Raw genomic sequence first — 23005 nt, 5'->3', positions numbered from 1 at the left:
CATTCACCCATCCATCCATCCACCCAACCATCCATCCACCCACCCACCCATCCACTCATCCATCCATCCACCCATTCACCCTCCATCCACTCATCCACCCACCTATCCACCCATCTACCCTTCACCCATCTACCCACCCACCCATCCACGCATCCATCCATTCACCCATCCACCACCTTTGTTCCTGTTTTCCCTCCCCAGGTCTCTATGGCCTTGGCTCATGGCTACTGCTCAGTTTCCCAGCAATGTTCTGCCTCTGGGTCTCTGTGGATCTCAGCACATCAGTGGCAAACCCTGGGGACCACCTGGTTTGTACGGTGTGAAACCTATTCCAAAGTATTTGGAAGATCCAGACCGAGCTCCCCCAGGAATGTGCTGTGACCATTGTAACTCAGCATCCCCCTGCACCCATCCTTAGCCATTCTCTTTTACCAGTGGCCCTAACAGCAATCCCATAGTCCCCTCTCCCTGTATTCTTCTTCACCCTCGCCATTGGCCCAGTGTCTTGGGTGACCCTGACTACAACGTCTGTCTGTTTTCCAGGAATATCTATCTGTTCTCCAGTTGTGGTGCCTCACTCTGTCCATCACGGTCTCAGGCTAGTCCACATAACGCATAGAAGGGTCGATGTCGGACTTTTCCTTCCTTGAAGGACAGGACCAGAAAACTCAGCTCCTGTACAAGGACTCCCCAGGCCAGGCCTCTGTTGAATGCTCACCGCAGTTTGGTTTTCTTCACGGAGAAGCAGTACTCATTGATGCCTGTGGTGGGCATGCGACTGCGCAGCACGTCTTGCGCAGTGGGGATGTAGCTGTCCTCTGCAATGCGCTCCAGGTGTGACAGGTAGCTGTGGAGGGAGACTGTGTGAGACTGTGAAGAAGCTGGGTGAAGCCTTTTCTGTGGTCCCTCCCCACCCTGGCCCCTTCTCTCTCTGGCTCCATGTTCTGAGACTCTGCTCCAACTCTGGCCACACCCCTTGCAGACCACTTCTCTCCCTGGGCCTCTCCCCTCCCCTGCGTGTTCCTTCAGCAGCTACACCCCGAGGTCAGGCCCCTGAGACCTTGCCCACAAGACCATTGGCCACGCCTCCCTGTGCTCTGACTCCACGACCCCTCAGCCCACAAATCCTAGACTCACTACACCGCGGAGTCCAGCAGGTGGAATTCACGCCTGCGCTCGTAGCATGCGCGGATGCCCGCGTCCCGCCACAGGTACTGCATGGCCACTGCATATGGCTTCTCGAACGCGCTCACTTTGTAGGGGTCCTGGGTCATCACCAGGCTGGCGTGCTGCTGTGGAGGGACAGGTGAGAGATTCGGGCAGCCTGTGGTAACTGCAGGCCCCACCCCCATCCCTAAAACACACGCTTCTCTCCTCTTTTTCCATCCTAGTGCCATTTTGACAGATCCTACAGGGCTAACTGGTCCAGCATCCCTCCATCCATGGGCCTACACAGGAAAGGCAGCCTTTAGGAGGTGGTACTAGGGAACTCCTATTCATCCTTCACTGCCCCTACTTACACAAATGCCCTGTCCTCCAGTAAGCCCTCTTCCAGAGCTCTGTTGTCTCACTCTAGATTCTTCCAAGGAGAAGTCCTGACCCCATACGGACTGGAGGTGTCAAGGACCAACGCATGAGGCTTCCCACCAGTGAAGTAAGACACTGTGGCTGCCCCCACTTTATGGAGTGAGACAGAGAAAAGCAAGGGTCTCCGGGGAGGGAAAGGCAGAAATCTCTGCCGGACTCTGCGGTCTCTGTTCAGTCTCTCAGATACTTGCTCTGCTCACACCCCCATGATTCACGGCACATACTTGTGCCTACGTTCACACTCATGTGTTCACACATACAGACGTCCAGTTTCATGTATGTGTAGAGGCAGGAGAAGCAGGAGGCAAACCTTTTCCCTCGGAACCTGGGGACCCAGGTAGCCAGAGGGATATTGAAGACAGGCCTCCTGCTCTCCCCGCAGGGCTTGGGGTAGAAGAGCACCCAGCTGAGCCTGTGACTGTTTTCATACACACACATACACACACACACACACACACACACACACACACACACACACACACACCATGGAGGGCTGAGACCACACCAGAGTACCCAGCCACTCTCTGGCACCTGGTGTTTGCAACTGGTTCTTAAATGTGGCCTCTAGGAAGGACTGGAGCCTGAGGAAGGCTAGGAGCGAGGTAAGGCTCGCCCTGGGTAAGGCTCCCTGAGGCTTGTTAGGGGGAAGGGGCACCCACACTCCTCAGTATGCTCTGTAAGGTGACCCAAGACACTCTCTGAAATCCAAGTGTCCTCTGGCAGATGGTGTCTCTGTCCTTTGGCACCTTGGGAAGGAGAGGGAGTTGTTCATGTCTCCACACAGGTGGGGATTTTACTAATGCTGTTGTGAGGGTGTCACAGGGAACATGTGGGTGACCCTGGCCAGAATGGCTAGGAATGGTGCGTGTCCCCAAGGGCATGTCAGAAAGCTTGCAGCTGGCTGTGAGCTGGACATTGCAACCCCAGAGTTCACACAGTGAAGCAGGGACCCTGGGGTCTCAGTACGCCATGGTGTTTGGACGTGGAGCTAAGAAAGCAACTTCATCAGGATGTCCTAAGCTAACAGCACTGAGACCTTAGAGAGAAAGAGGCGGAGTCTGGAGAGTCAGCGCAGTGGATAAAATTGACCTGACTTCCACCCCACATCAATCAGTTCACAAGTGTAACCCTAGCCCTGGGGATCCAGCGGCCTCTTCTGGCCCCTGTGGGAACTGCACTCACATGCACAGACACAATTTAAAATAAAATAAATAGTAAAAGAAAGAAAGAGAGGAAGAAAGAAAGAAAGAGGGCTGGTAAGATGGCTCAACAGGTAAGAGCACTGACTGCTCTTCCAAAGGTCCTGAGTTCAAATCTCAGCAACCACATGGTGGCTCACAACCACCCATAATGAGATTTGACGCTCTCTTCTGGTGCATCTGAAGACAGCTACAATGTACTTATTTATAATAATAAATAAATCTTTGAGCCTGAGCGAGCAGGGACTGAGCAAGTGGGTTGACTGGAGAGAGCAGAGGTCCTAAATTAAATTCCCAACGTCCAGATGAAGGCTCACAACCATCTGCAGCTACAGTGTGTACTCATATACATCAAATAAATAAATAAATAAATAAATAAATAAATAAATAAATAAATAGAAAGAAATAGAGAATGAGAGAGAGAGAAAGAAACACAGAAGTCAATTGCCCTAGTAAAGTCGTTCCTGAGGTTCCATCCTGGGAAATGCTTTTCATCCAGCTCTGGAAATGTCAAACAGCACAGGGGACTTGGTTCTCACCTTGCTGTCAGGCCTGCTGAAGGGGATCTGCAGCCGGTCCATTGCATCAATCATGGCCTGCATGGAGACGAAGATGTTCTGGTAGATGAGCAGCCGGAAGGCTCTGCGGTCATCCTCAGAGTAGCCGGCACCATGAATGATGCGCATTTGCTTGATGAATGTGCTTTTCCCGCTCTCACCAGGCCCTGGGGACAAACAGCATACTTAGAAGTAAGGGCTCACGGTATACACACGGTACTCACGGTGAACACAGCCCTCATAGTGCCTATGGCGCCCACAGCAGCCACAATGCCCATGGTACCCATAGCGACCCGTCCCTGCAGCAACCACAGTGCATCTAATGCCCATGGCACACAGATGGTGCACAAGGTAACTACGGCGGCCACGGTGATCATGCCGCCCACAGAACCCATGGTGCCCACGGCGCCCACAGCACCCACAGTGCCCATGGTGATCATGCCGCCCACAGAGCCCACTTGCGCCCACGGTGATCATGCCGCCCACAGAGCCCACTGCGCCCACGGCGCCCATGGTGATCATGCTGCCCACAGAGCCTACTGCGCCCACGGCGCCCATGGTGATCATGCTGCCCACAGAGCCCACTGCGCCCACGGTGCCCATAGCACCCACAGTGCCCATGGTGATCATGCCGCCCACGGAGCCCACTGTGCCCACAGTGTCCATGGTGATCATGCTGCCCACAGAGCCCACTGCGCCCACAGTGCCCGTGGTGATCATGCCGCCCACGGAGCCCACGGCGGCCACGGCGCCCACTGTGATCATGTCGCCCACGGAGCCCACTGCGCCCACTGTGCCCGTGGTGATCATGCCGCCCACGGAGCCCACAGCGGCCACGGCGCCCACTGAGATCATGCCGCCCACGGAGCCCACTGCGCCCACTGTGCCCGTGGAAGCTTGAGGTGCTTCAGAGAGGAAGGTTGTGTGGTCCACGGCAGCAAGACACAGCCCCCCAGAGGCAACTGCTGACCTCTCACCCTCAGCTGCCAACATTTACACAACCCCTGTCAAGCATGGGCAGAAGCTGACCTGATCTAGATTTTTTTCCTTACAGTGTGGGTGGGGTTGAGAAGATTCTAGATCAGTCCAGTTGACCATCAGTATGAAGCAACATGGGTCCCTGTCCTAGTCAGGGTTTTTATGGCTGTGATGAAACACCACGACCAAAAGCAAGTTGAGGAGGAAAGAATGTTTGGTTTACACTTTCACATCACGGTTCATCATCAAAGGAAGTCACACGGGAATTCACACAGGGCAGGAACCTGCAGGCAGGAGCTGATGCAGAGGCCATGGCAGGTGCTGCTTACTGGCTTGCTCCCCATCGTTTGCTCAGCCTTTGTTTGTTCGGTTGGTTGGCTGGTTGTTTTTTTCAAGACAGGGTTTCTCTGTGTAGCCCTGGATGTCCTGGAACTCACTCTGTAAACCAGGCAGGCCTTGAACTCAGAAATCTGCCTGCCTCTGCCTCCCAAGTGCTGGGATTAAAGGCATGCACTACCACTGCCTGGTCCTGCTCCTTATAGAACCCAGGACCTCCCACAATGAGCTGGGCCTTTCCCCACTGAGTACTAAATAAGAAAATGTCAGCCAGTTGGTGGTAGCACATGCCTTTATTCCCAGCAGGGCACTGCCTTTGTGAGTTTGAGTTCAGCCTTGTCTACACAGTGAGTTTGGGGCCAGTCTGGACTATATAGAAAAACGGTGTCTCAAAAAGAAAGAAAGGACAAAAGAAAGAAAGAAAGAAAGAAAGAAAGAAAGAAAGAAAGAAAGGAAGAAAGAAAGAAAGAAAGAAAAAGAAAAAGAAAATAAGAAAGGAAGAAAGATGGTAACATAAAGAAGATATGCCTGCCATCAGCCTCTGACCTCAACATGAACACAGCACCCCAAGTACAAATATGGAAAGAAATTAAAATGACGAAGTGGGGGGGTCACATGGAAATCACATCATACCTCCTTGTCCATTGCATTGTGTGGTTGAGTTGTACTCTGAATAGAATGCAGCAACTCACACAGGCAAGGCAGATGTAGTTGAGCTGTGTGCCTGGCTACCAATAAAATTTTATCAGAACCTGACCAATGGGTTTGCTTTTGTGCTGTAAGGGCAGCAATAAGAACTGGACCTGTGGGCTGGAGAGATGGCTCAGCGGTTAAGAGCACTAACTGCTCTTCCAGAGGTCCTGAGTTCAAATCCCAGCAACCACATGGTGGCTCACAACCATCTGTAATGAGATTGGATACCCTCTTCTGGTGTGTCTGAAAACAGCTACAGTGTACTTACATATAATAAATAAATAAATAAATAAATAAATAAATAAATAGATAGATAGATAAATCTTTAAAAAAAAACTGGAAAAAAAAACTGGACCTGTAAGTGGTCTGTCACCAGGGTGGGAAACACCCAGGTGCAGTGGTATCGCCACTTACTTTCATAGCATTATGCTTTGCTACTCCCATGTCAGGAAAATGATACTTTTAGGACAGTTCTCTCAGGTTTATTTATTTTATTTTACATGTATGTGTGTTGCCTACATGTATGCCTTTGTCACATGTGTGCAATGCCTATGCTTTTCCAAGAGGACTTTAGATTCTCTGAAATTGGAGTTGCAGACAATTGTGAGCTATCTGTGATTGCTGGGCCTTCAACCCAGGTCCTCTGCAAGAGCATTCAGTGCTTGCAACTGCTGAGCCATCTCTCCAGCTGCTACAATGAGGAAAATATTCTCTGTAGCCCAGGCCTGGAGCTCGTAATCCACCTGCCTTGGCTTCCTCCCAAGTGCTGGGATGACCGGTATACACCAGCATGCCAAAAGGACGAGGGAAAAGAATAGAATTCTCATCGCCAGGGCAGTCATAAGTGAAGCTGTGGCTCTCGGGTCTGTATGGTGATAGCAAAATCTTCCTTTAGGCCGGGCAGTGGTGGCACACACCTTTAATCCCAGCACTTGGGAGGCAGAGGCAGGCGGATTTCTGAGTTCGAGGCCAGCCTGGTCTACAGAGTGAGTTTCAGGACAGCCAGGGCTAAACAGAGAAACCCTGTCTCGAAAAACTAAACCAAACCAAACCAAACAAAAACAAAACTCTTCCTTTAGGGTCCAGGGCCTGGAGCCCAGAGCACACACCTCCCTGCTGTCGAATTCTGTGGTGTTGAGAGCAACCCCCATCCTGAGGTGGTGTCCACTTTCTCATCTACAGAATGGACCAAAGCAAGAAAGCTGCTGTGGTAGAAACCAAGAAGCCAGCCCCAGCTGGTCACCTGTGCATCCCCTGGGCACATGGCTCACAGCCTTTCCCAGGAAGGGAAGTGGGGACCGACTGCATGAGACTCCCCAGGACGAGGGTCAGGGGCTCACCCAGAAGGAAGTGAGAAAAGAACGGAAAGAGGAACAAGGCCCAGGGCTCACCTGCCGTGCATGTGGCTCTGTGTTTCAGCTCTAATACCACATAAACCTGGCACAGAGGCCCAAGCCTGTCATTCCAGCCTCAGAGGATTAGAGTTCAGAGCCATCCTCAGCTACACAGTCAATTTAAAACCATCCTGGGCTACATGAGATACTGGCTAAGAATAAAAGGGGGGTGGGAGAGGAATGGGCTTAGGCCATGTGGAGGACCTTCTGAGGACAGGAGCCTCAGTGGACTGGCAGGCAGCCAGCTCTACTGCCTGCCAAACTGAGGGTCATGTGGACAGGACAGGTGGAAGCATGGCTGCTCTCTGAGACTCAGTTCCCCAAGGTGTTCAGAAATTCTTTGTTGTTAATGATATTTGCAGGAAGACGGGGGCACTGCTGTGAGGGATAGAGGAAGCTGTGCTTGAGCTCTGTGTGGTGCATAGCCTGCAGATACTGGAGGGGACGATCCCTCAATAGGGTTTGAACCAGGATCCTCTTGCATGCTAAGCAGGGCTCCACCCTGACCACGCCCCCAGCTATCTGTTTGCTGGTCAGACAGGGTCTCACTAAAGTTCCCAGAATGGCCTGGAACCCACAAACCTCCTCGCTCAGCACTCCTAGAAGCCTGGGTCACAAGCGTGAGCCAAGGATCCAGTTGACGCATACATTATGATGTACCCATGTCGCTATATTCAGGTTGAGTGGCGACGATGATAACATGTGTTCCCTTTGTTATGGTCTCCTGAGATCCTGGCTGAGACAATGCACGTCTGCCCAGTCGCCACAGATGACCAGCATTTACGCAATTTCTAAGAAGACACAAGGACTTGGAAAGGTCATGATACGAGCCTCAGAGGAAGACTAGGGCGTGAACCAGGCGCGGGAGTCGGCCTACACAGTTAGTCTCCACCACTGATGCCCGTGAGGCTTCTAGGGATTGCTGTGGAGAGGGACAACAGGGCATGGACATGACCTATGGCCTCCTTGGCATTCCTAAATACTCACACCTCACTTCTGATTGAAGGGCAGAGAACAGTTACAAGCTCCACCCACACACTTTATTGTAGTTCAATGACCTGAGTTTTTAAATTTTGCTATGAATTGCCTGTATATGTGCATGCAGTACCTGCAGAAGCCAGAAGGGGCACCCTGGAACTGGAGTCAAAGCGGGTGGTTGTGAGCCCATGTGGGGCTGAGAACTGAGTAGGATCCTCTGTAAGAGCAGCTGGTGCTGTAACCGCTGAGCCCCGTCTCCAGCCCCAGCGATGTTACTTCCCTCCCATAGTGGCATATGGTGGTCAAAACTCCAGACACTGGCACAGGACGATTGGTACTTTGAAGTCACCTTGGGCAACATGGCAAAAAATAAATAAAATAAAATAAAGAGCTTGGGGATTGAAGATGAACTTCAGCGCTTCCAGCACCAGCTGCTCCCGCAGAGGACCGAGGTTTGGCCTCAATCACCCACATAGCAGCTCACAACAATTTGTGACTCCAGTTCCAGGGGAACCTACCTGGTCTTCAGGCCCTTCAGGTATTGCTTGCACATGCTGCATAGATATGCAAACACCCAGACATATAAAATAAAAAATATAATAACCCTTTTTAAAAGTTAGTTAAGCTGGGCATGGTGCCACATGCCTTTAGTCCCAGCACTTGGGAGGCAGAGGCAGGTGAATCTCTGTGTTTAAGGACAGCCTGGTCTACAGAGTAAGTTCCAGGTCAGCCAGGGCTACACAGAGAAATCCTGTTACGAAAAACCAAAAGAAGTCAATTAAAACAATATGGTCAGGGCCAGCCATGATAGGACATGCCTTTAATCATAGCAGTCTGAGAGTTAGAGGTAGGGGAATCCTGGGGCTGTCTGCCAGGCCCTAGGGAATCCATGAAGCCCCAAGTCCAGGGAGAGATGCAGTCACAAAACAAGAGGACAAAGGACAAAAGCAGGTGCCCTGTGTGGACTGTGGCCTCCATGCACAAGACAGAAATACCAGGGACAGGGCTGGCGAGATGGCTCAGCGGGTAAGAGCACTGACTGCTCTTCCGAAGTTCCTGAGTTCGGATCCCAGCAACAACATAGTGGCTCAACAACCATCCGTGATGAGATCTGATGCCCTCTTCTGGTGCATCTGAAGACAGCTACAGTGTATTAAGCCAGAGTGAGCGGACTGGAGAGAGCAGGCTGGAGTGAGCGGGGCTGTCCTGAGTGCAATTCCCAGCAGCCACATGATGGTTCATGGCCATCTATACAGCTACAGCGTACTCATACACATAAGATAAATAAACAAATCTTTAAAAAAAATAAAGAAAAAGAAAAAAACCACAAGTATTTGTTTAAAAAAAAAAGAAAGAAAGAAAGAAAGAAATACCAGGAGCAGCCTGCGACACGTCACTGTTGAAGTTCTGAAGCACACAGAGGCCAATGCACCTCTGGGCAAGTTGTGGTACTTATCTCTCTCCAGAAACTTCCACAGGGGGTTTGGCTGTGGCAACAGCTCTCTCCACCTGGCCAGGCTGCCCAGCCCAGACAGGAAGTATCTGCTTCCTTCTGGAGAAGGCAGGAGGAAGTGCAACCAGGCTGGGAACAGCACAGTGGGGGCAGTCATGCTCAGCTCGGTGGCATGAGGACCCAGCGTTTCACTCACATCCCAGAAAACGGGGCACGTGAGGAGCCCAGATACCACATCTGGGTATGGTTCAGATTAGCTGTAGAGCCCAGACAACACTGACACTTCCCCATGCCTGAGTTCCTATAGTTATCATTGAATCCTGGACAGAAGTACATGAGGAATACAAGACTGTGGGACTCAAGCATGAGCAGTGTGGCTTCAGGCGAGTTGCTTCACCTCTCTGGGCTTGTTCAGCAAAAGCAACGCTTATGCCTTCTTTCTGACTTTTTGCTCTTGGTTACATGCTAGCTGCTTCATTCTTAGCATAGACACGTCCCTCTCAACCCTACCCAGGCTCACCCCAGCCAGCTTCCTCAAAATCCCTGCCCACCCCAGGAAAGAAATTGTATGCTTTTGGATTCGATTCCTGTTTTCAAATGGACTTAAAAGCTTCCACAAAGAAGGGATAGTCAAGGTCTGCGGTGCAAATCCCTGAAACCTTGTCACTGCCCAGAGGACACACAAACACCTGGGTCCAGCTGAAGGGGAAGAAGGTGAAAGAGTATGCAAAGAGGTGAACAATATCTACAGTGAAGTCTTAAGAGAAAGTCGGGGAAAGGCTGGGAAAGACTAGGGAGAATCTGTTCAGAAAATGGACAAATCAATTCATCCACATATATATACCAACCTGCTCATCCACCCATGCACCATGTATCCATTTATCCATATATCAACACATACATTGAAATATCCACATACATACCCATCTTTCTGTCTGTTGATTCACTCATCCACCCACCCATCCACCCATCCACCCACCCATCCATCCATCCACCCACCCACCCACCAATCTACTTATTCACGCACCCATCCATGCATCTACCTGTCCTTCTGTCTGTCTGCCTATCCATCCATCCTTTACTGTGTGTTTACTGAGCTTCACCCATGTGTGTATGTGTTCTCTTGCATGAAGAAGACAGACTCAACCCCTGCCCTTTTGTTGTCTGCTGTGTAATTAGAGACACAATTAGATAAGCAAGTAGAGGACTTTGGAAGCAGACCTAAATCATGAGGAAGGAGACTATCTGGGAATTGGTGATGCGGATAGCCAGACAATACTGTTGTCCTGAGAGCTAAGCCCTGTGCTCAGACTGCTGTAGAGCAAAGAGCTGGATCTGGCAATGTCCAGGGTCCAGAGGCTGAGAGCTCAGAGGTAGTGAGCGCAAAGGCCCTGTGGTGGAGCCAGTGATGCTGAGGTGTCCCAGAAATACTGTGGAAGTGTCAAGACACAGACTTGGTAGGTTAAGGCAGAGGAAGAAGGAGAAATGGCTTACATGAAGCACATTCAGTCAGTGCAAATCCTGACTCAGGAAGAGGAGCTCGGGCAGTGTGGAGTTCTTAAATGCTGTCTATTTCTCCTTCTGTTACTGGAGGCATGGATGCAAGGCCTCACTGGCACCATGTGAGTGGTCCCCAAAGACACTGTCCACAGCCCCTTACTGGGGGATTTTAGGAGGGTGCTCCATACCTGAACAGTACTTTGAGGACATAGAATGCACTCCTCTGAACTACCCACAGTATGATGGGGGGCAGTGGCATCGTGGCATGCTTGTGGAAGTCAGAGGTCTGTTTTGGTGAGTCTCTTTCCTCTTTTCATCTTTGTCAGTTCAGGCTTTGAACCCAGGCTGTAGGTCTGTCTGTTCAGTAAGCTCCTCTCCTCTTCCTCCTTCTCCTCCTCCTCCCCCGAGTCTTCCCATCTCCCTCAAAAATTCAAATCCATCATTCAAACCTTCTTGGACTCCGATGGATTCTTTATCAAAGTGACCAAATATTGAAAGACAAGAGAATTAGGCGATTATCTGTGTGGAGCCAGGAAACCAAATGTGTGCATGGAGGATTTTGAGGGAGAGCCTTGGGCACTCCCGTCTGAGGGGTGAAGTTAGGGTAGAATGTGGCTTTATGCTATACCAGAATTATTTTATTTTATTTTACTTTTTGGTTTTTTCGAGACAGGGTTTCTCTGTATAGCTCTGGCTGTCCTGGAACTCACTCTGTAGACCAGGCTGCCTTGAACTCAGAAATCCACCTGCCTCTGCCTCCCAAGTGCTGGGATTAAAGGCATGTGCCACCACCGCCCAGCAAGAATTATTTTAAAAGGAGAAAAAAATTCCCCTTTTAGGAATAGGAATTAAAAAGGACATATTGAACTCCAATTATTTCGTCTGCTTAAGAGCCTTGTTTTGTTCCTCAAAGAAGATGTCATTCTTTCATGACATCACCGTCATCATTTAGACTTGGTCTCAGGATGTAGCTCAGGTGGTTTTGAACTCATGGCAATTCTGATAGTTCAGTCATCCAAGTACTAGGATTACCAGTGTGTAACACTATGCCTAGTTTTTAGTTTTAAAACAGGGAGTCATTTGGTCCAGGCTAGCCTCAAAACTCCTTCTGTAGCTCAGGGTGACCCTGAACTCCTGGTTTTCCTGCCTCCTTCTCCTGAATGCTTGGTAACACATTTGTACCTCCCATGTCTGGCTCATGTGGCCTTGGGATGGAAACCAGGCTCTCCCTAATGCTCAGGGATCTTTCTGAGCATTCCCCAGCTCCTGTTCTGCCCCTCCCCGCTTTTTGTTTGTTTGTTTGTTTGTTGTTTTTCAAGACAGGGTTTCTCTGTGTAGCCCTGGCTACTCTGGAACTCACTCTGTAGACCAAGCTGGCCTCGAACTCAGAAATCTGCCTGCTCTGCCTCCCAAGTGCCCTCCCCACTTTTATTGATTTCTGATACAATGTCTCACATAGTCCAAGTTGGCCTCTAATTCACAAACCTCCGGCCTCGGTGTCCCAAGTACTAGCTCAATAGGCATAAAGTACTTTGGTCAGTTCAAGAGTTTAGAATTATGAATGGATGAAGGAATGGATGAATGAATGAATGAATGAATGAATGAATGAATGAATGAACGAACGAACGAGCCCTTGGTGGCCATGACCGGGTGACCATCAGCTTGGAGACCTGGCTCAGGCAATTGGAGGAAGAGGCTTAGACTCTCCCTGGGCCAGCCTGAACGGACGCTCACCTTCATTCCCTTCCCGTGACACATACGGGTGTGTTTGTGTGGCAGCGCCCGCCAGAGCCACCTCCACGCACCCGGATGCACGCACGGCTCAGCAGTGAGTGAGAGACCCAGCTTCTTGAAGCCTTGCTCTCCCCATCTAGAAAATGGGTCTGCAACCGAGTCCCCGCTGCCTCCGGAGTCGTTAACCCTTCCCGCTCTCGGTCCCTGTGCTGCATCCCGCACTCACCCAACAGCAGGAGTTTCAATTCCCCCCGCTCTTGTTTCTTCTGTTCCAGCAAAATCTTGTTGATCTCCTGGTCGATTCTGGCGGCAGTCTTCTCCTCCTCCGTCAGGCAGCAGGGACAGCAGCCCCAAGTTAGGGACCTGGCCATGGTGGGCGCTTCACGGGCCCCCGGGTGACATCACAGGGCCTGCACAGCCCCAGCTGTGGGACTCTTCCTTCTCCGGATGGAGTTGGGGGCGGATGTCACTCCAGGGCCCTCCGTGTTTCTGCCTAGGGCCTGTGGGAGCCCAGGCAAGGGTTTCAAGAGGCCTGGGTGCTGCAAACAGGGCGGGGACCTGGGTGCTGCCTCCCGCCCCCTCCAACTTGCCCAGACCTGGCCCTGCCCGCCAGACAGGTCGGTGGTGGAAGCTCCAGCGGATGGGGAGGGAGGGGTGGCTGCCTCCTGGGGAGCACAGTCCTCGTGGCGTGGTGTGGCGTCTCACTTGAGCCTCCTTCCTCCTTCGCTAGGAGGGTGGCCTCACCCCTGGGCTTCTGACACTGCTGGCCCCAGCTGCCCCCTCCCCTGGGCCAAATAGGAAGCGACCAGTGGGCACAGCTATTGCTCAGGGCTGATTTCAGAACTGCTGAAGCTGGAGGGAAGTCTGTGCTTCCGTGTCTGTCTGGGCTCCCTCGGCACACACACCAATTTGACCCGCTGAGGAGACTGAGGCCTGGAGTAAAGGCAGGGGCTCCCCTAAGACCCGTGGAGGAGACAGAGGCTCACATCTGGCGCCTTGGGTCCCAGAGAGATTAGCAGGAAGCAGAAGAATCAGTGAGAGAGGGATTGGTGCATTTATGGAACACCTACTGTATACCAGGAAAGCTTCTATTTTGCTCCACAGAGGACAAAACAGAACTGTTTTTTATAAAGTTGGGGTGACAGAGAGCTGTTTCAGTGGGCAAGGGAGCTTGTGCCTGACCAGAGTCATCCCTGGGGCTCATGTGATGAGACGGAGAGCCAATTCTGTAGGTTACCCTCTGCCTTCCACCTAAACCCCAAACCAAACAGAACAATAAAACTCTCAGGGTAGCAGATGGTGACAAATTCTAAAAGTGAAGCAGAGCCGTTGTTGAAGGGCTGGGAGTGTGGCTTTAATAGGGAGTCAGGAGAGTAAAGGTGACAGACACAAAAGGACTCTGGGAATTGAATCTTTGGGCTGAGCCCCTCACACCCCAGGCTACACAAACTAAAAGTTCTAGAGCTTGTGTGCCTCTAGCCTTCGGAGATTAGCACAGCCTGGGAGCCTCTTGACATGCATTGGTAAGGTTCAGAGAGGGTGTTTGACCCTGGGGAACACACAACTTCCTAGCCTTCGTCCTCCCCTGCTCCAGGTCGATGGAGGTGGCGGAAGGTAGACAGGTTGCCACGCCTACTCCAGGCTGACTTCAGTTGACTGTTGATTCCTATTGCAGCAGATGGGAAGTGCGATAGGGGCGGGGCGGGGTCACTGAGGCCAGAGGGAGCTTCCCCGCCCACTGAGACTTGTGCTGCGGTTGACCGGTTGATAGGGAGCAAAGTGGGGGTGGGGTGCGGTGGGGGTTTGGGAGGTGAGGTGGGGGTCGGGGAGAGCATCAGAACCGGCCTGGTCTTGCAGAAGCTGGAGAGAGAGCACCCTGTTCAGGACAGCACAGTGCAGACCAAAGCCTCACTCTGATGCCTTCTGTGGCCCCTGCGGGAGTTCCAGCAAGTGGAGCCTGTGAGTCTTGGGCCAGCTTGTGCCACACAGGGAGACCCTGTTTGAATGTTTACAGGGCTTGTACAGGGCGGTCAGTTCCCTGTACCTCTGTGAAAACATTGTATCAACTGCTAATAGGAACCTGTTCTCTACTTTTTTCTAATGTAATCGGCTTTTTTCCTTTTCCTTTTCCTTTTCTTTCTTTCTCTCTTTCTTTCTTTTCTTTTTTCAATACAGGGTTTCTTTGTGTAGCTATGGTTGTTCTGGAACTCATTCTGTAGACCAGGCTGGCTTTGAACTCACAGAGAACCCCCTGCGTATGCCTTTCGAGTACTGGGATTTGAGGTGTGCACCACCATTGCCAGCATTGGCTTTTTTCTTAAGTTGTATAGTTACATTTGTTTATTTGTTGTGTGTGGCTGCACATTCCAGGAACATGTGCGTTTCCCAGGACATAGTCTTTGAGTTGATTATCACCCTTCCAGCACAAGGTTTCCAAGGCTCAGACTCAGGTGGGCAGGCTTGTCTGCAAGCTCCAACACCCACTGAGCCTTCTCATGTCTCTGACACTGTTTCTTCCTAACAAACAAGCAAACAAATAAACAAGCAAAATAACAAACTAGGTGGTGATGGCACACATATTTAGTCCCAGCACTTGGGAGGCAGAGGTAGGCAGATCTCTGAGTTAGAGACCAGCCTGGTCTACAGAGCAAGTTCCAGGACAGCTAGGGGCCACACAGAGAAACCTTGTATCCTAAAGCATAAACAAACAAATACACACACACACACACACACACACACACACACATATATGTGTATATATATATATGTGTGTATATGTATATATTTCTTTGGTGTGTGTGGACGCTTTTCCAGCATGTACATTTACGCACATGTACGCTAAGTATTCATAGAGACCAGAAGAGAGCGTTGGGTTCCCTGGAGCAGAACTCAGGTGTGGGTGCTAGAATAGAACACTGGTCCTCTGGAAGTGTAGCCAGGTGACAACATGGCTGGTGCTGAGCAGCGCGGCCGTGGGCACTGTTCTAAATTTGTTCGTTGCTTTCGGTTTATGCCACAGCTGTTCCTGGATGGCATCTGGCCTCACAGCTGCACTAGAACTCAGGACCCTCCTTCCCCAGCTGCGGTGACTGACAGGTCTGTGGTGCCTGGTGGCAGCTGTGTTGGTTGCCTGGTGACACCTGCTGGACACTGGCAGAATGACAGGCAACTGCACAGCCGAGGAGCCCAATGGCCATGCTTCCCTCTGCCAGCACCTTGTCCAGTCTCAGCCGCTTCTGTTTGGTTCCCGACTGGCTCTGACTGTCATGCAGTCCTCAGGCCTGCCTGACAGACGCTTCCTTTGCTCCAGCCACACAAGCCTCCTCCAAGCTCCACTTCAGTCTCCAGAACCCACACGGTAGAAGAGAGAATGGAGTCTTGCAAGTTCTCTAATGTCCACCTGTGTCCCAAGGCACTATCCTGCTGGTTTCATGTCTAAGTGATTTAAATTAGAGTCATCTTAATTAGTGATCAGTGGGGGAGGGAACAGCCTACTGTGTGTGGTGCCATCCCTGGGCTGGTAGTCCTCTGTTCTATAAGAAGCAGGCTAAGAAAGCCATGGGGAACAAGCCAGTAAGCAGTACCCCTCCATGACCTCTGCATCAGCTCCTGCCTCCAGGTTCCTGCCCTGTGTGAGTTCCTGTCTTGACCTTTGGAAGTGATCTGGAAGTGTAAGCCAAATAAAACCCTTTCCTTCCCAGCTTGCTGTTGCTGGTCGTGGGGTTAGAAACAATTTTCTGAACGACTGATGTAAGGGGAGTTCATCTCACATCTTGGGTCCCATCTTTTTTTCCTTCAGTAGAGGCTGTTTTATGGGGACCACATGGTTGGGTGCACGGTGGTCCCTGAAGCCTATGTCACTGATGACCCTGAGATCATCTGAGTGGGTGAGGGGAGTTTGGAACCGTCTCACATAACTGGTGGAATGGTGTGATATAGCACAGATGCTGCGGGTAGTGAGGGTTTGTGGTAATACAGAATTACTGTGTCATCCCCCAAGTCTGCTTAGGGGACAGATTCCAGGGCACCTACAACCAAAGGCTGAATACACATTCACACATCCAAGTTTCTGTTGACTGGATTCACAACAGCCAAGAACTGGAAGCCATCCTGATGCTGCAGGGTTGAAGATGCACACGTCACAACCCATCCAATGGAAGAAGGAATACTACTCAGCCATGAAAGGGAAAAGGGCATTCTGACCCCTGCTCGAGGGTGGATGATCCTGGACATGGGCTCAGTGATGCCACAAGATCCCACACCATCTCAACACTCTAAGACTGTTGAGTCCTTAGACCCAGAGGGACAGGAGGTGGGAGTGTGGCTGCTGAATGGAATGTTCTGGAAGTTGGTGCTGGGACAGCTGCACAGCTGTAGGACTGAGCTCCATGCCGCTGAGCACCTTTTCTTTGTGTATGTGTGACAATACTAGTATCTTCAATTGCTCCCCATCTTGACTTTTGAGAGAGACTCTGAACTTGCAGCTCATTACTAGCCAAAGTCGCTACTAGCAAGCTTCATGGATCTGCTTGTCCATATGTCCTCAGGCCCACTCCAAAGGACAAGATTAAACTCAGGTCTTCCTGTTTGAGTGGCCAACACTACCACTCATGCCATTTCCCCTGGTAGCCCCCCCCCCCCGACCCCAGGAAATGGTGGCAGCTGGGGATAGAGAATTGCTGGCCCAACATCCTGAAGCAGGAGCTGGGAACTGGACTTCCTCCCTCCCTCCAGGTGAGCAGTACAGGGGACCAAATGTCTCATGGCAGAGGCACACTGGTTGACCAGGTGATGCTTGGGCGATGACCAGAGGAGCCTTGGGGATACGCTTGCTCTGACCACCCCCCCCCCAACATACTTTTAATAACAATCCCAAAGGAGCCAGAGTTTAGGAACAAAATTTATTCCGATTTAAAACAGAATTCAAGAGAAAGATATGAAAAGGTGGCTTCAGCAAGACCCTCTGGGTTAAGGGGTCAGGGCCCCGACCTCTGCTTGCACCCTGGCATCCATGGCCGAGGGCCTGTAGGAGCCTGGCACTGAGCTGGGTGCCTGAGCCTCCCCCTCACACGGGAACATGCTTCACAAAGGACGAGGGTTAAAAACAGTGTTTTTAGTGTTCTCTTAAATAGGCTGAAGTTTGAAATCAGGACTGTGTAATATACAAGGGTCACAGCAGCCACTGGCAGCCACCACAGGCCAGGCCTGGGCTCCCTAGACCGGGTGCTGGATGGTGGTTGGCACTCCCAGTGCACCAAGATGGACACAAAGAAACTAGTGTGTCTCCTGCAATCGGGCCATCCCTTGGTGAGGACCAGGTCAGAAGTAGGGAGGCTGGGGTCCCCATCCTGACCTGTGTGGCACAGAGCCCCAAGGGCCCCCAACACAGTTCCCCTGAGCAGAACCCACTACCCACCACTTGGGTGAGCTGGTTGCTGCCCCAGGGCTTTGGCTGTGGCCACCATGGCCCAGAACACTTGGCACATACTGCTCAAGAGAGGCTAACACTTTGGCGGCTTGCGGTGGTCCAGCCTTAGACACCTGTACAGTCCCAACTTCTCTTCCCATTGTGCAACACAGATGCCTGCTGTGAGGACCTGGGTCTCCCACGGGGGAGTCTGTGGGTGGCCAGGATGACCCTGCCATCCATGTAGCTCTGTAGTGTGTGGATGGCACAGATCGGACCCTCAACTGGAGACAGGAGAGGAGCCTGGGGTGGTGAGGTGGGGGAATCCACGGGCTGGAGGCCAGGAATGTGGGTGATTGTCGTAGCCACCCATCATAACCTAGGGCTCTGCCATACCCACTGGTCTCTTGTTCCCTTCTGCCTGGAATGGCAATGTGGCCAGCTGCCCAGATTGGCATGTGTCTGAGTAGATGGACACTCTGGGGCCTGGAGTCCAGCTTGGCAGGCAGGACAAAGGCATGGCCGGATTCCCAAGCCCAGAACGCACGTGCAAAAGTAAAGAAATCTGACAGACACTGTAGTGTATATGAGCAGCAGGGGCCTGCTTATGTCCTCTCTGGCCACAGCCATCACCTCCTACACGCTGGCCCTCTGGTTTAGGAGGCACCAGGCACGGTGCAGTGACTATGGCCAGGGACCAGTGCGTGGGGTGAGGCCACTGCCCATGTCTGGGTATGGACCTGAGAATATTCGGAAGAGGCCCCTGTCCACCCCGCTCTTAACTGGGTTGGGGGGGGGAGTCTTGCTGAGCCACGTAGACTTGGACAGTCCCTCCAGCTGCCCAACTCCACGTAGCCCCTCAGGGTTCCCAGGGCCTTTCCTAGCCATCAGTGAGCAGTGGGTCTTGGGGACTTAATCTCCCCACCCCCACTTCACCAAAGGCCAGGCCCTGTCTGCAGCAGGGGAACACAGGGGTTATGGTCACTAGACCCTGCAATGTGTCACCTGCCTGCCAAGTCAGAGTGGAGAATATTTCTCTTTTCTTCAAAAACAAAAACAAAACAAAAACGATTAGGCACTTCCCAGGGTGGGCACAGGGCCGCCCACCCCCACTTCTTGGGAGTCTAGGGAGATGGTGCGGACCCTGAGGGCATATGGGATATCAATAACTTAGAAAAGGGATAGTCCATGGTCCCCAAGCCTCCAGCCTTCCTGGGGGAGGACTCGAACTCAGGACTATAGGCTCGGGCTGCAGTGGCCCTGATCTTAATAGCCTGTGGCTGTGGGGGTTTCTCTGGGGAGGGTACACTGCTGTTCATGTGTTTTTCTTTTTTTTTTTGTTTTTGTTTTCTAGGAAAAAAAAAAAAAAAAAAAAAAAACAACTCAAGCCACATTGAGTCAAGGCCAAAAAGAGGCCACTCTGCCCTTGAGGAGCAGGGACAGGGACAGGAAGTGAGCGGGAAAAGAGACATGCCCCAGCCCCCATGTGCCCAGATCCCTCGGTTTGGGTGACCGGATGCGGAGGAAGCTGGCCCTGGTGGCAGCCATGCCTCGGTCACACCAGGTTGTACTCCTTCAGGTTCAGCTGCAAGATGGTATCCTTCACGGCTGCGAACACAAAGCGGATGTTCTCGGTGTCAGTGGCACAGGTGAAGTGCGAGTAGATGATCTTGTCACTATCCGGGTTCAGGTCCACAAACATCTTCAAAATGAACTCGCGTGCGGCCTGTGCGTCCCTCTGTGGCCCTGCAGGTAAGTGGATGAGTGGCTTAGTCAGTAGCCTCCCAGGAGCCCAGTGTGGTGGCAGCCAGGCCTTGGGGTAACAGTGGGGACTTGGGACAGTGCTCACCATCGAACTCAGGGAAGTAATCGACCAAGTGTGAGTGCAGGATCTTGTCTTCTAGAAGGTCCTTCTTGTTGAGGAAGAGAATGACAGACGAGTTCTGGAACCAGGGGTAGGTGATGATTGTGCGGAACAGGGCCTTGCTCTCCTCCATGCGGTTCTAAAGCAGACACACTGGGTGAGCAGGCTACCCATGCCAGCCCCTGCCAGCCCCTGAGTGTGCCCCCAGCCTTACCTCATTGTCCGACTCCACCAGGACCTGGTCATACTCGCTTAGTGCCACCAAGAACATGATGGAAGTCACGTTCTCGAAGCAATGGATCCACTTCCTGCGCTCTGACCTCTGCCCGCCCACATCCACCATCCTAGGGAGAGATCAAAGGCTACTCAGCTTTAGAAACTGCCTATAACCGGTCCCTATCCCCAAAGGCCCAAGCGGCTGCAGGCCCAAGAGGACTGGGATCATGTTTCTGTAAATGCTCAAGTCCCTTGTACAGATGGCAGTGTTTGCCCAGAACCTGGGTGGCCTTGAAGACTTGAATCATTGCCTCTCTATAGATCAGAGCCACACAGCAGCTGCCTACCTGGCCGCACATTGCCAAGACTTGAGGTCACAGGCCATGTGGTCCCCGACTATGCCCCTTGGGCCTCTGCTCTCACTGGAATAGCTGTGGCAGCCAAGAAGGAACACCTGGCTGGGGGTTGTATGACACTCTCTTGGGGAGATGCAGCATCAGTGCTGAGGGAGCATGAACCTAAGAGGCCACCCAGGGAAGGGAAGACAAGGGAGTGATGGATGTGGTATGCTCACAAGCATGGCCCACCTGGGAAAGGCTTTAAATGGGAACAGGTCTCTGCCCTGGGGTCAGCATCATGGTGCCACTGGGAGCCTCACAAAAAGATTAAGGAAGGAGGGAGCAGAAAGGGCACAACATGCCTGCAAGCCACGGGCCCAAGGACAGCGGCCACCACCAGAAGCTAGGAGGAGTATGGGACAACTGTAACCGCCTCACATGAGTCCCTGCTCTGACCCCGGCCCTCCTGGGCCTGTAGGTGAGGGTTCTGAATGGGAAGAAAGCACATCTGTCCCATGGTACCTCATGCATCTTCAGTTCACAGGGGTCCCAGGGAGGGGCCTTGACAGGTTCCCCACTCCAAACCTCAGGATCCCCACTGCTGCCCTCCAGTGACAGCCAAGCCTACACACTTCCCATCAGCTCCCTAAGGTCTTACAGCACTCTGACCATCACCTGAAGATGATGTTCTCCAGGTCAAATGGGTACTCGATGATGCCGGTTGTGGGCACTCGTACCCGCAGCACATCCTGCTGAGTGGGCAGGTAGCCTACTGTGGCGATGCGGTCCACGTCCGTCAAGTAGCTACAAGGTAGAGGTAGCTGTTCAGGAGCCCACTGGGGCCAGTGAACACCTGGGACATGGCACAGAACCCACACCCATGGACAGAGGGACGTGGCACTTGCAGGGGCTTGGGGCCTGGCTGTGTACTGGCTCTGGTGAGAACACACTTGTCTCCATTGGCCTGGAGTCACAAACTGTCCCAAAGAGATGGCAGGAAGGGATTCAGTACTAAAGACAGCTGGAGAGTGCGGCCCACTATAGCCAGAGCCACAGCATAGGGGAGAAGGCTTGACTTAGGGTCACTGCTGACACAGGTGCCATGAGTTCTGAGTGCCCTGTCAGCTGAGACTCCCTGCAACAACTTGTTAACCACAGACTCCCCTATGCTGTCACTGTCTCCAAGATGTCCTCAAGTCTCTGCTACCCTGATTGACCCTCCGGGCAGGCCAGGACTGGGTTCTTCTCCCAGCCAGGCATGGGAGAGATGAGAAGCCTGAGTCTAGCCCCTGCTCTCTAAGCCTCACCTTGGTCTCTCTGAGGCCAGCATGTAGGCAGTGAGTGGTCAGACCAGCCCTGCCCTATGTGGATGCCCAGATCAGGGCAGGAGAATAGGGTGATGGCCCTGACTGGGTGGCCAGCCCTGTGGGTAATGAGTCTGTGGATAGGCTCTTGGGCCTAGGTCATGGCCACTCTGACCCCATCCATGTCTCTTGTGTCAGCCATGCATGCCAGCCCCACTCACTACTTAGCCGAGTCAGACAGCTGGAACTCTCGCCTGCGATCGTAACACTCCTGGACACCAGGGTCACTCCACAGTGTCTTGATGGCGTTCACATACTGGTGCTCAAAAGTCGTGACCTTCTCCACATCGACCTCCCGGATCAGGAGTGCATTGGCCTGAAGAAGGATGGAACCATGAACTCCTGGGGGACCCTGGCCAAGCAAGAGCCTGCAGAGCTAGCCGAGCAGTGAGGGGAGCCACAAGGCCCAGTGCCCACCACCATGCTCCCTGACCACTCTGTGTGGGTGGGTGTGAGAGCTGGGAGAGAGGACCTGCACTTCCCTTGGTCTTGTGTAGCCCAGGCTGACCTAAGGATGTAGCCGAGGATGACCTTGAACTCAGCCTGCAACCTCCATCTCCACACACTGGGATTTATTAGTGCTAGGGATGGAACCCAAGGCTTCATGCAAGCCAGGCAAGTGCTCTACCCACAAGAACTCCGCCCGCCCTTGAACCTGCTCCTTGGAAACCCAGAAAGGGGAGTTGCTGCACAGGGCACACATAATCTGGGGCTTCCTCCCTCTCTTGAAAACACCAGGAGGTGGCCCTTCCATATCCTCAGGTCACCACTAACCAGCCCCCTAGAGTCCCGAGAGCCTGACCGTGGATCCCTCCTCTGTAGCCTTCCCAAGGTAGCCTCTGTTCTGGGCTATTAGTAGACATGGCTCCCAGCCTGATAAGATCTGTGGTTCACACTGCTCACACAGCACCCAACATGCACTGGGCTGCCTGGGCCTTGCTGAGCCCTGGAGGGGCAGCTCCCAAACATCTGCCTGTCCTTAAGTGGGAAGAACCCCACCTGTGACAGTGAGTGCCTGGCCCTCATAGAGGGAAGGAAGTCGGCAGAACCAGTCTCATCAGCCTGTTCGTGGACTGGGCAGAAGGCTGCTTCCAGCTGATATGCCTGCAAAGCTTCCACAGTCCCCACCCGCCTCCCTGCACCAAGATGTGAGGCTCAAATGGGCCCAGACTCATCAACTGTCAGGAGGCTGCAGAGACACCAGGGCAGGGCAAGCAAGAGCCAAGGATAAGCCCCCTTATGCTCATATCCAGGACCCCAGGACTCCAACTTGACACAGGGACTCCTCTACAGGTCCCCAGGATCTGATGCAAGGTTCTTAAGACAATGCCTGGCAGTTGTGGCGCACACCTTTAATCCCGGCACTTGGGAGGCAGAGGCAGGCAGATTTCTGAGTTCGAGGCCAGC

General features: G+C 52.4%; 2 protein-coding genes across 3 annotated transcripts in view; both read right to left on the bottom strand.

Moving 5' to 3' along the window:
* The window catches only part of Gna15 (G protein subunit alpha 15), a 22520-nt gene extending 9289 nt beyond the window's left edge, over positions 1–13231 (bottom strand). Inside the window, exons 1-4 of one of the 2 annotated variants that reach the window (XM_031349371.1) lie at positions 12636–13231; positions 3326–3510; positions 1138–1289; positions 719–847 (exon numbers count right to left, since the gene is read on the bottom strand). In XM_031349371.1, the coding sequence (XP_031205231.1) occupies positions 719–847; positions 1138–1289; positions 3326–3510; positions 12636–12780 (611 nt within the window). In that variant the 5' untranslated portion in view covers positions 12781–13231. Of the gene's footprint in view, positions 1–718; positions 848–1137; positions 1293–3325; positions 3511–12635 lie in introns of both variants that reach the window. The other variant, XM_031349370.1, reaches the window with a different exon arrangement.
* A 4065-nt stretch (positions 13232–17296) lies between these two features.
* Gna11 (G protein subunit alpha 11) overlaps positions 17297–23005 on the bottom strand; it is a 16750-nt gene continuing 11041 nt past the window's right edge. The window contains exons 3-7 of the mRNA XM_031349369.1: positions 21760–21914; positions 20910–21038; positions 19895–20024; positions 19666–19819; positions 17297–19562 (exon numbers count right to left, since the gene is read on the bottom strand). Coding sequence (XP_031205229.1) covers positions 19372–19562; positions 19666–19819; positions 19895–20024; positions 20910–21038; positions 21760–21914 — 759 coding nt within the window. The 3' untranslated portion in view covers positions 17297–19371. The remainder of the gene's footprint in view (positions 19563–19665; positions 19820–19894; positions 20025–20909; positions 21039–21759; positions 21915–23005) is intronic.

Source organism: Mastomys coucha, unplaced genomic scaffold, assembly GCF_008632895.1.
Source record: "Mastomys coucha isolate ucsf_1 unplaced genomic scaffold, UCSF_Mcou_1 pScaffold4, whole genome shotgun sequence".
NCBI classification, from domain to species: Eukaryota; Metazoa; Chordata; class Mammalia; order Rodentia; family Muridae; genus Mastomys; species Mastomys coucha.
This window is presented reverse-complemented; position numbering and strand designations above follow the sequence as displayed.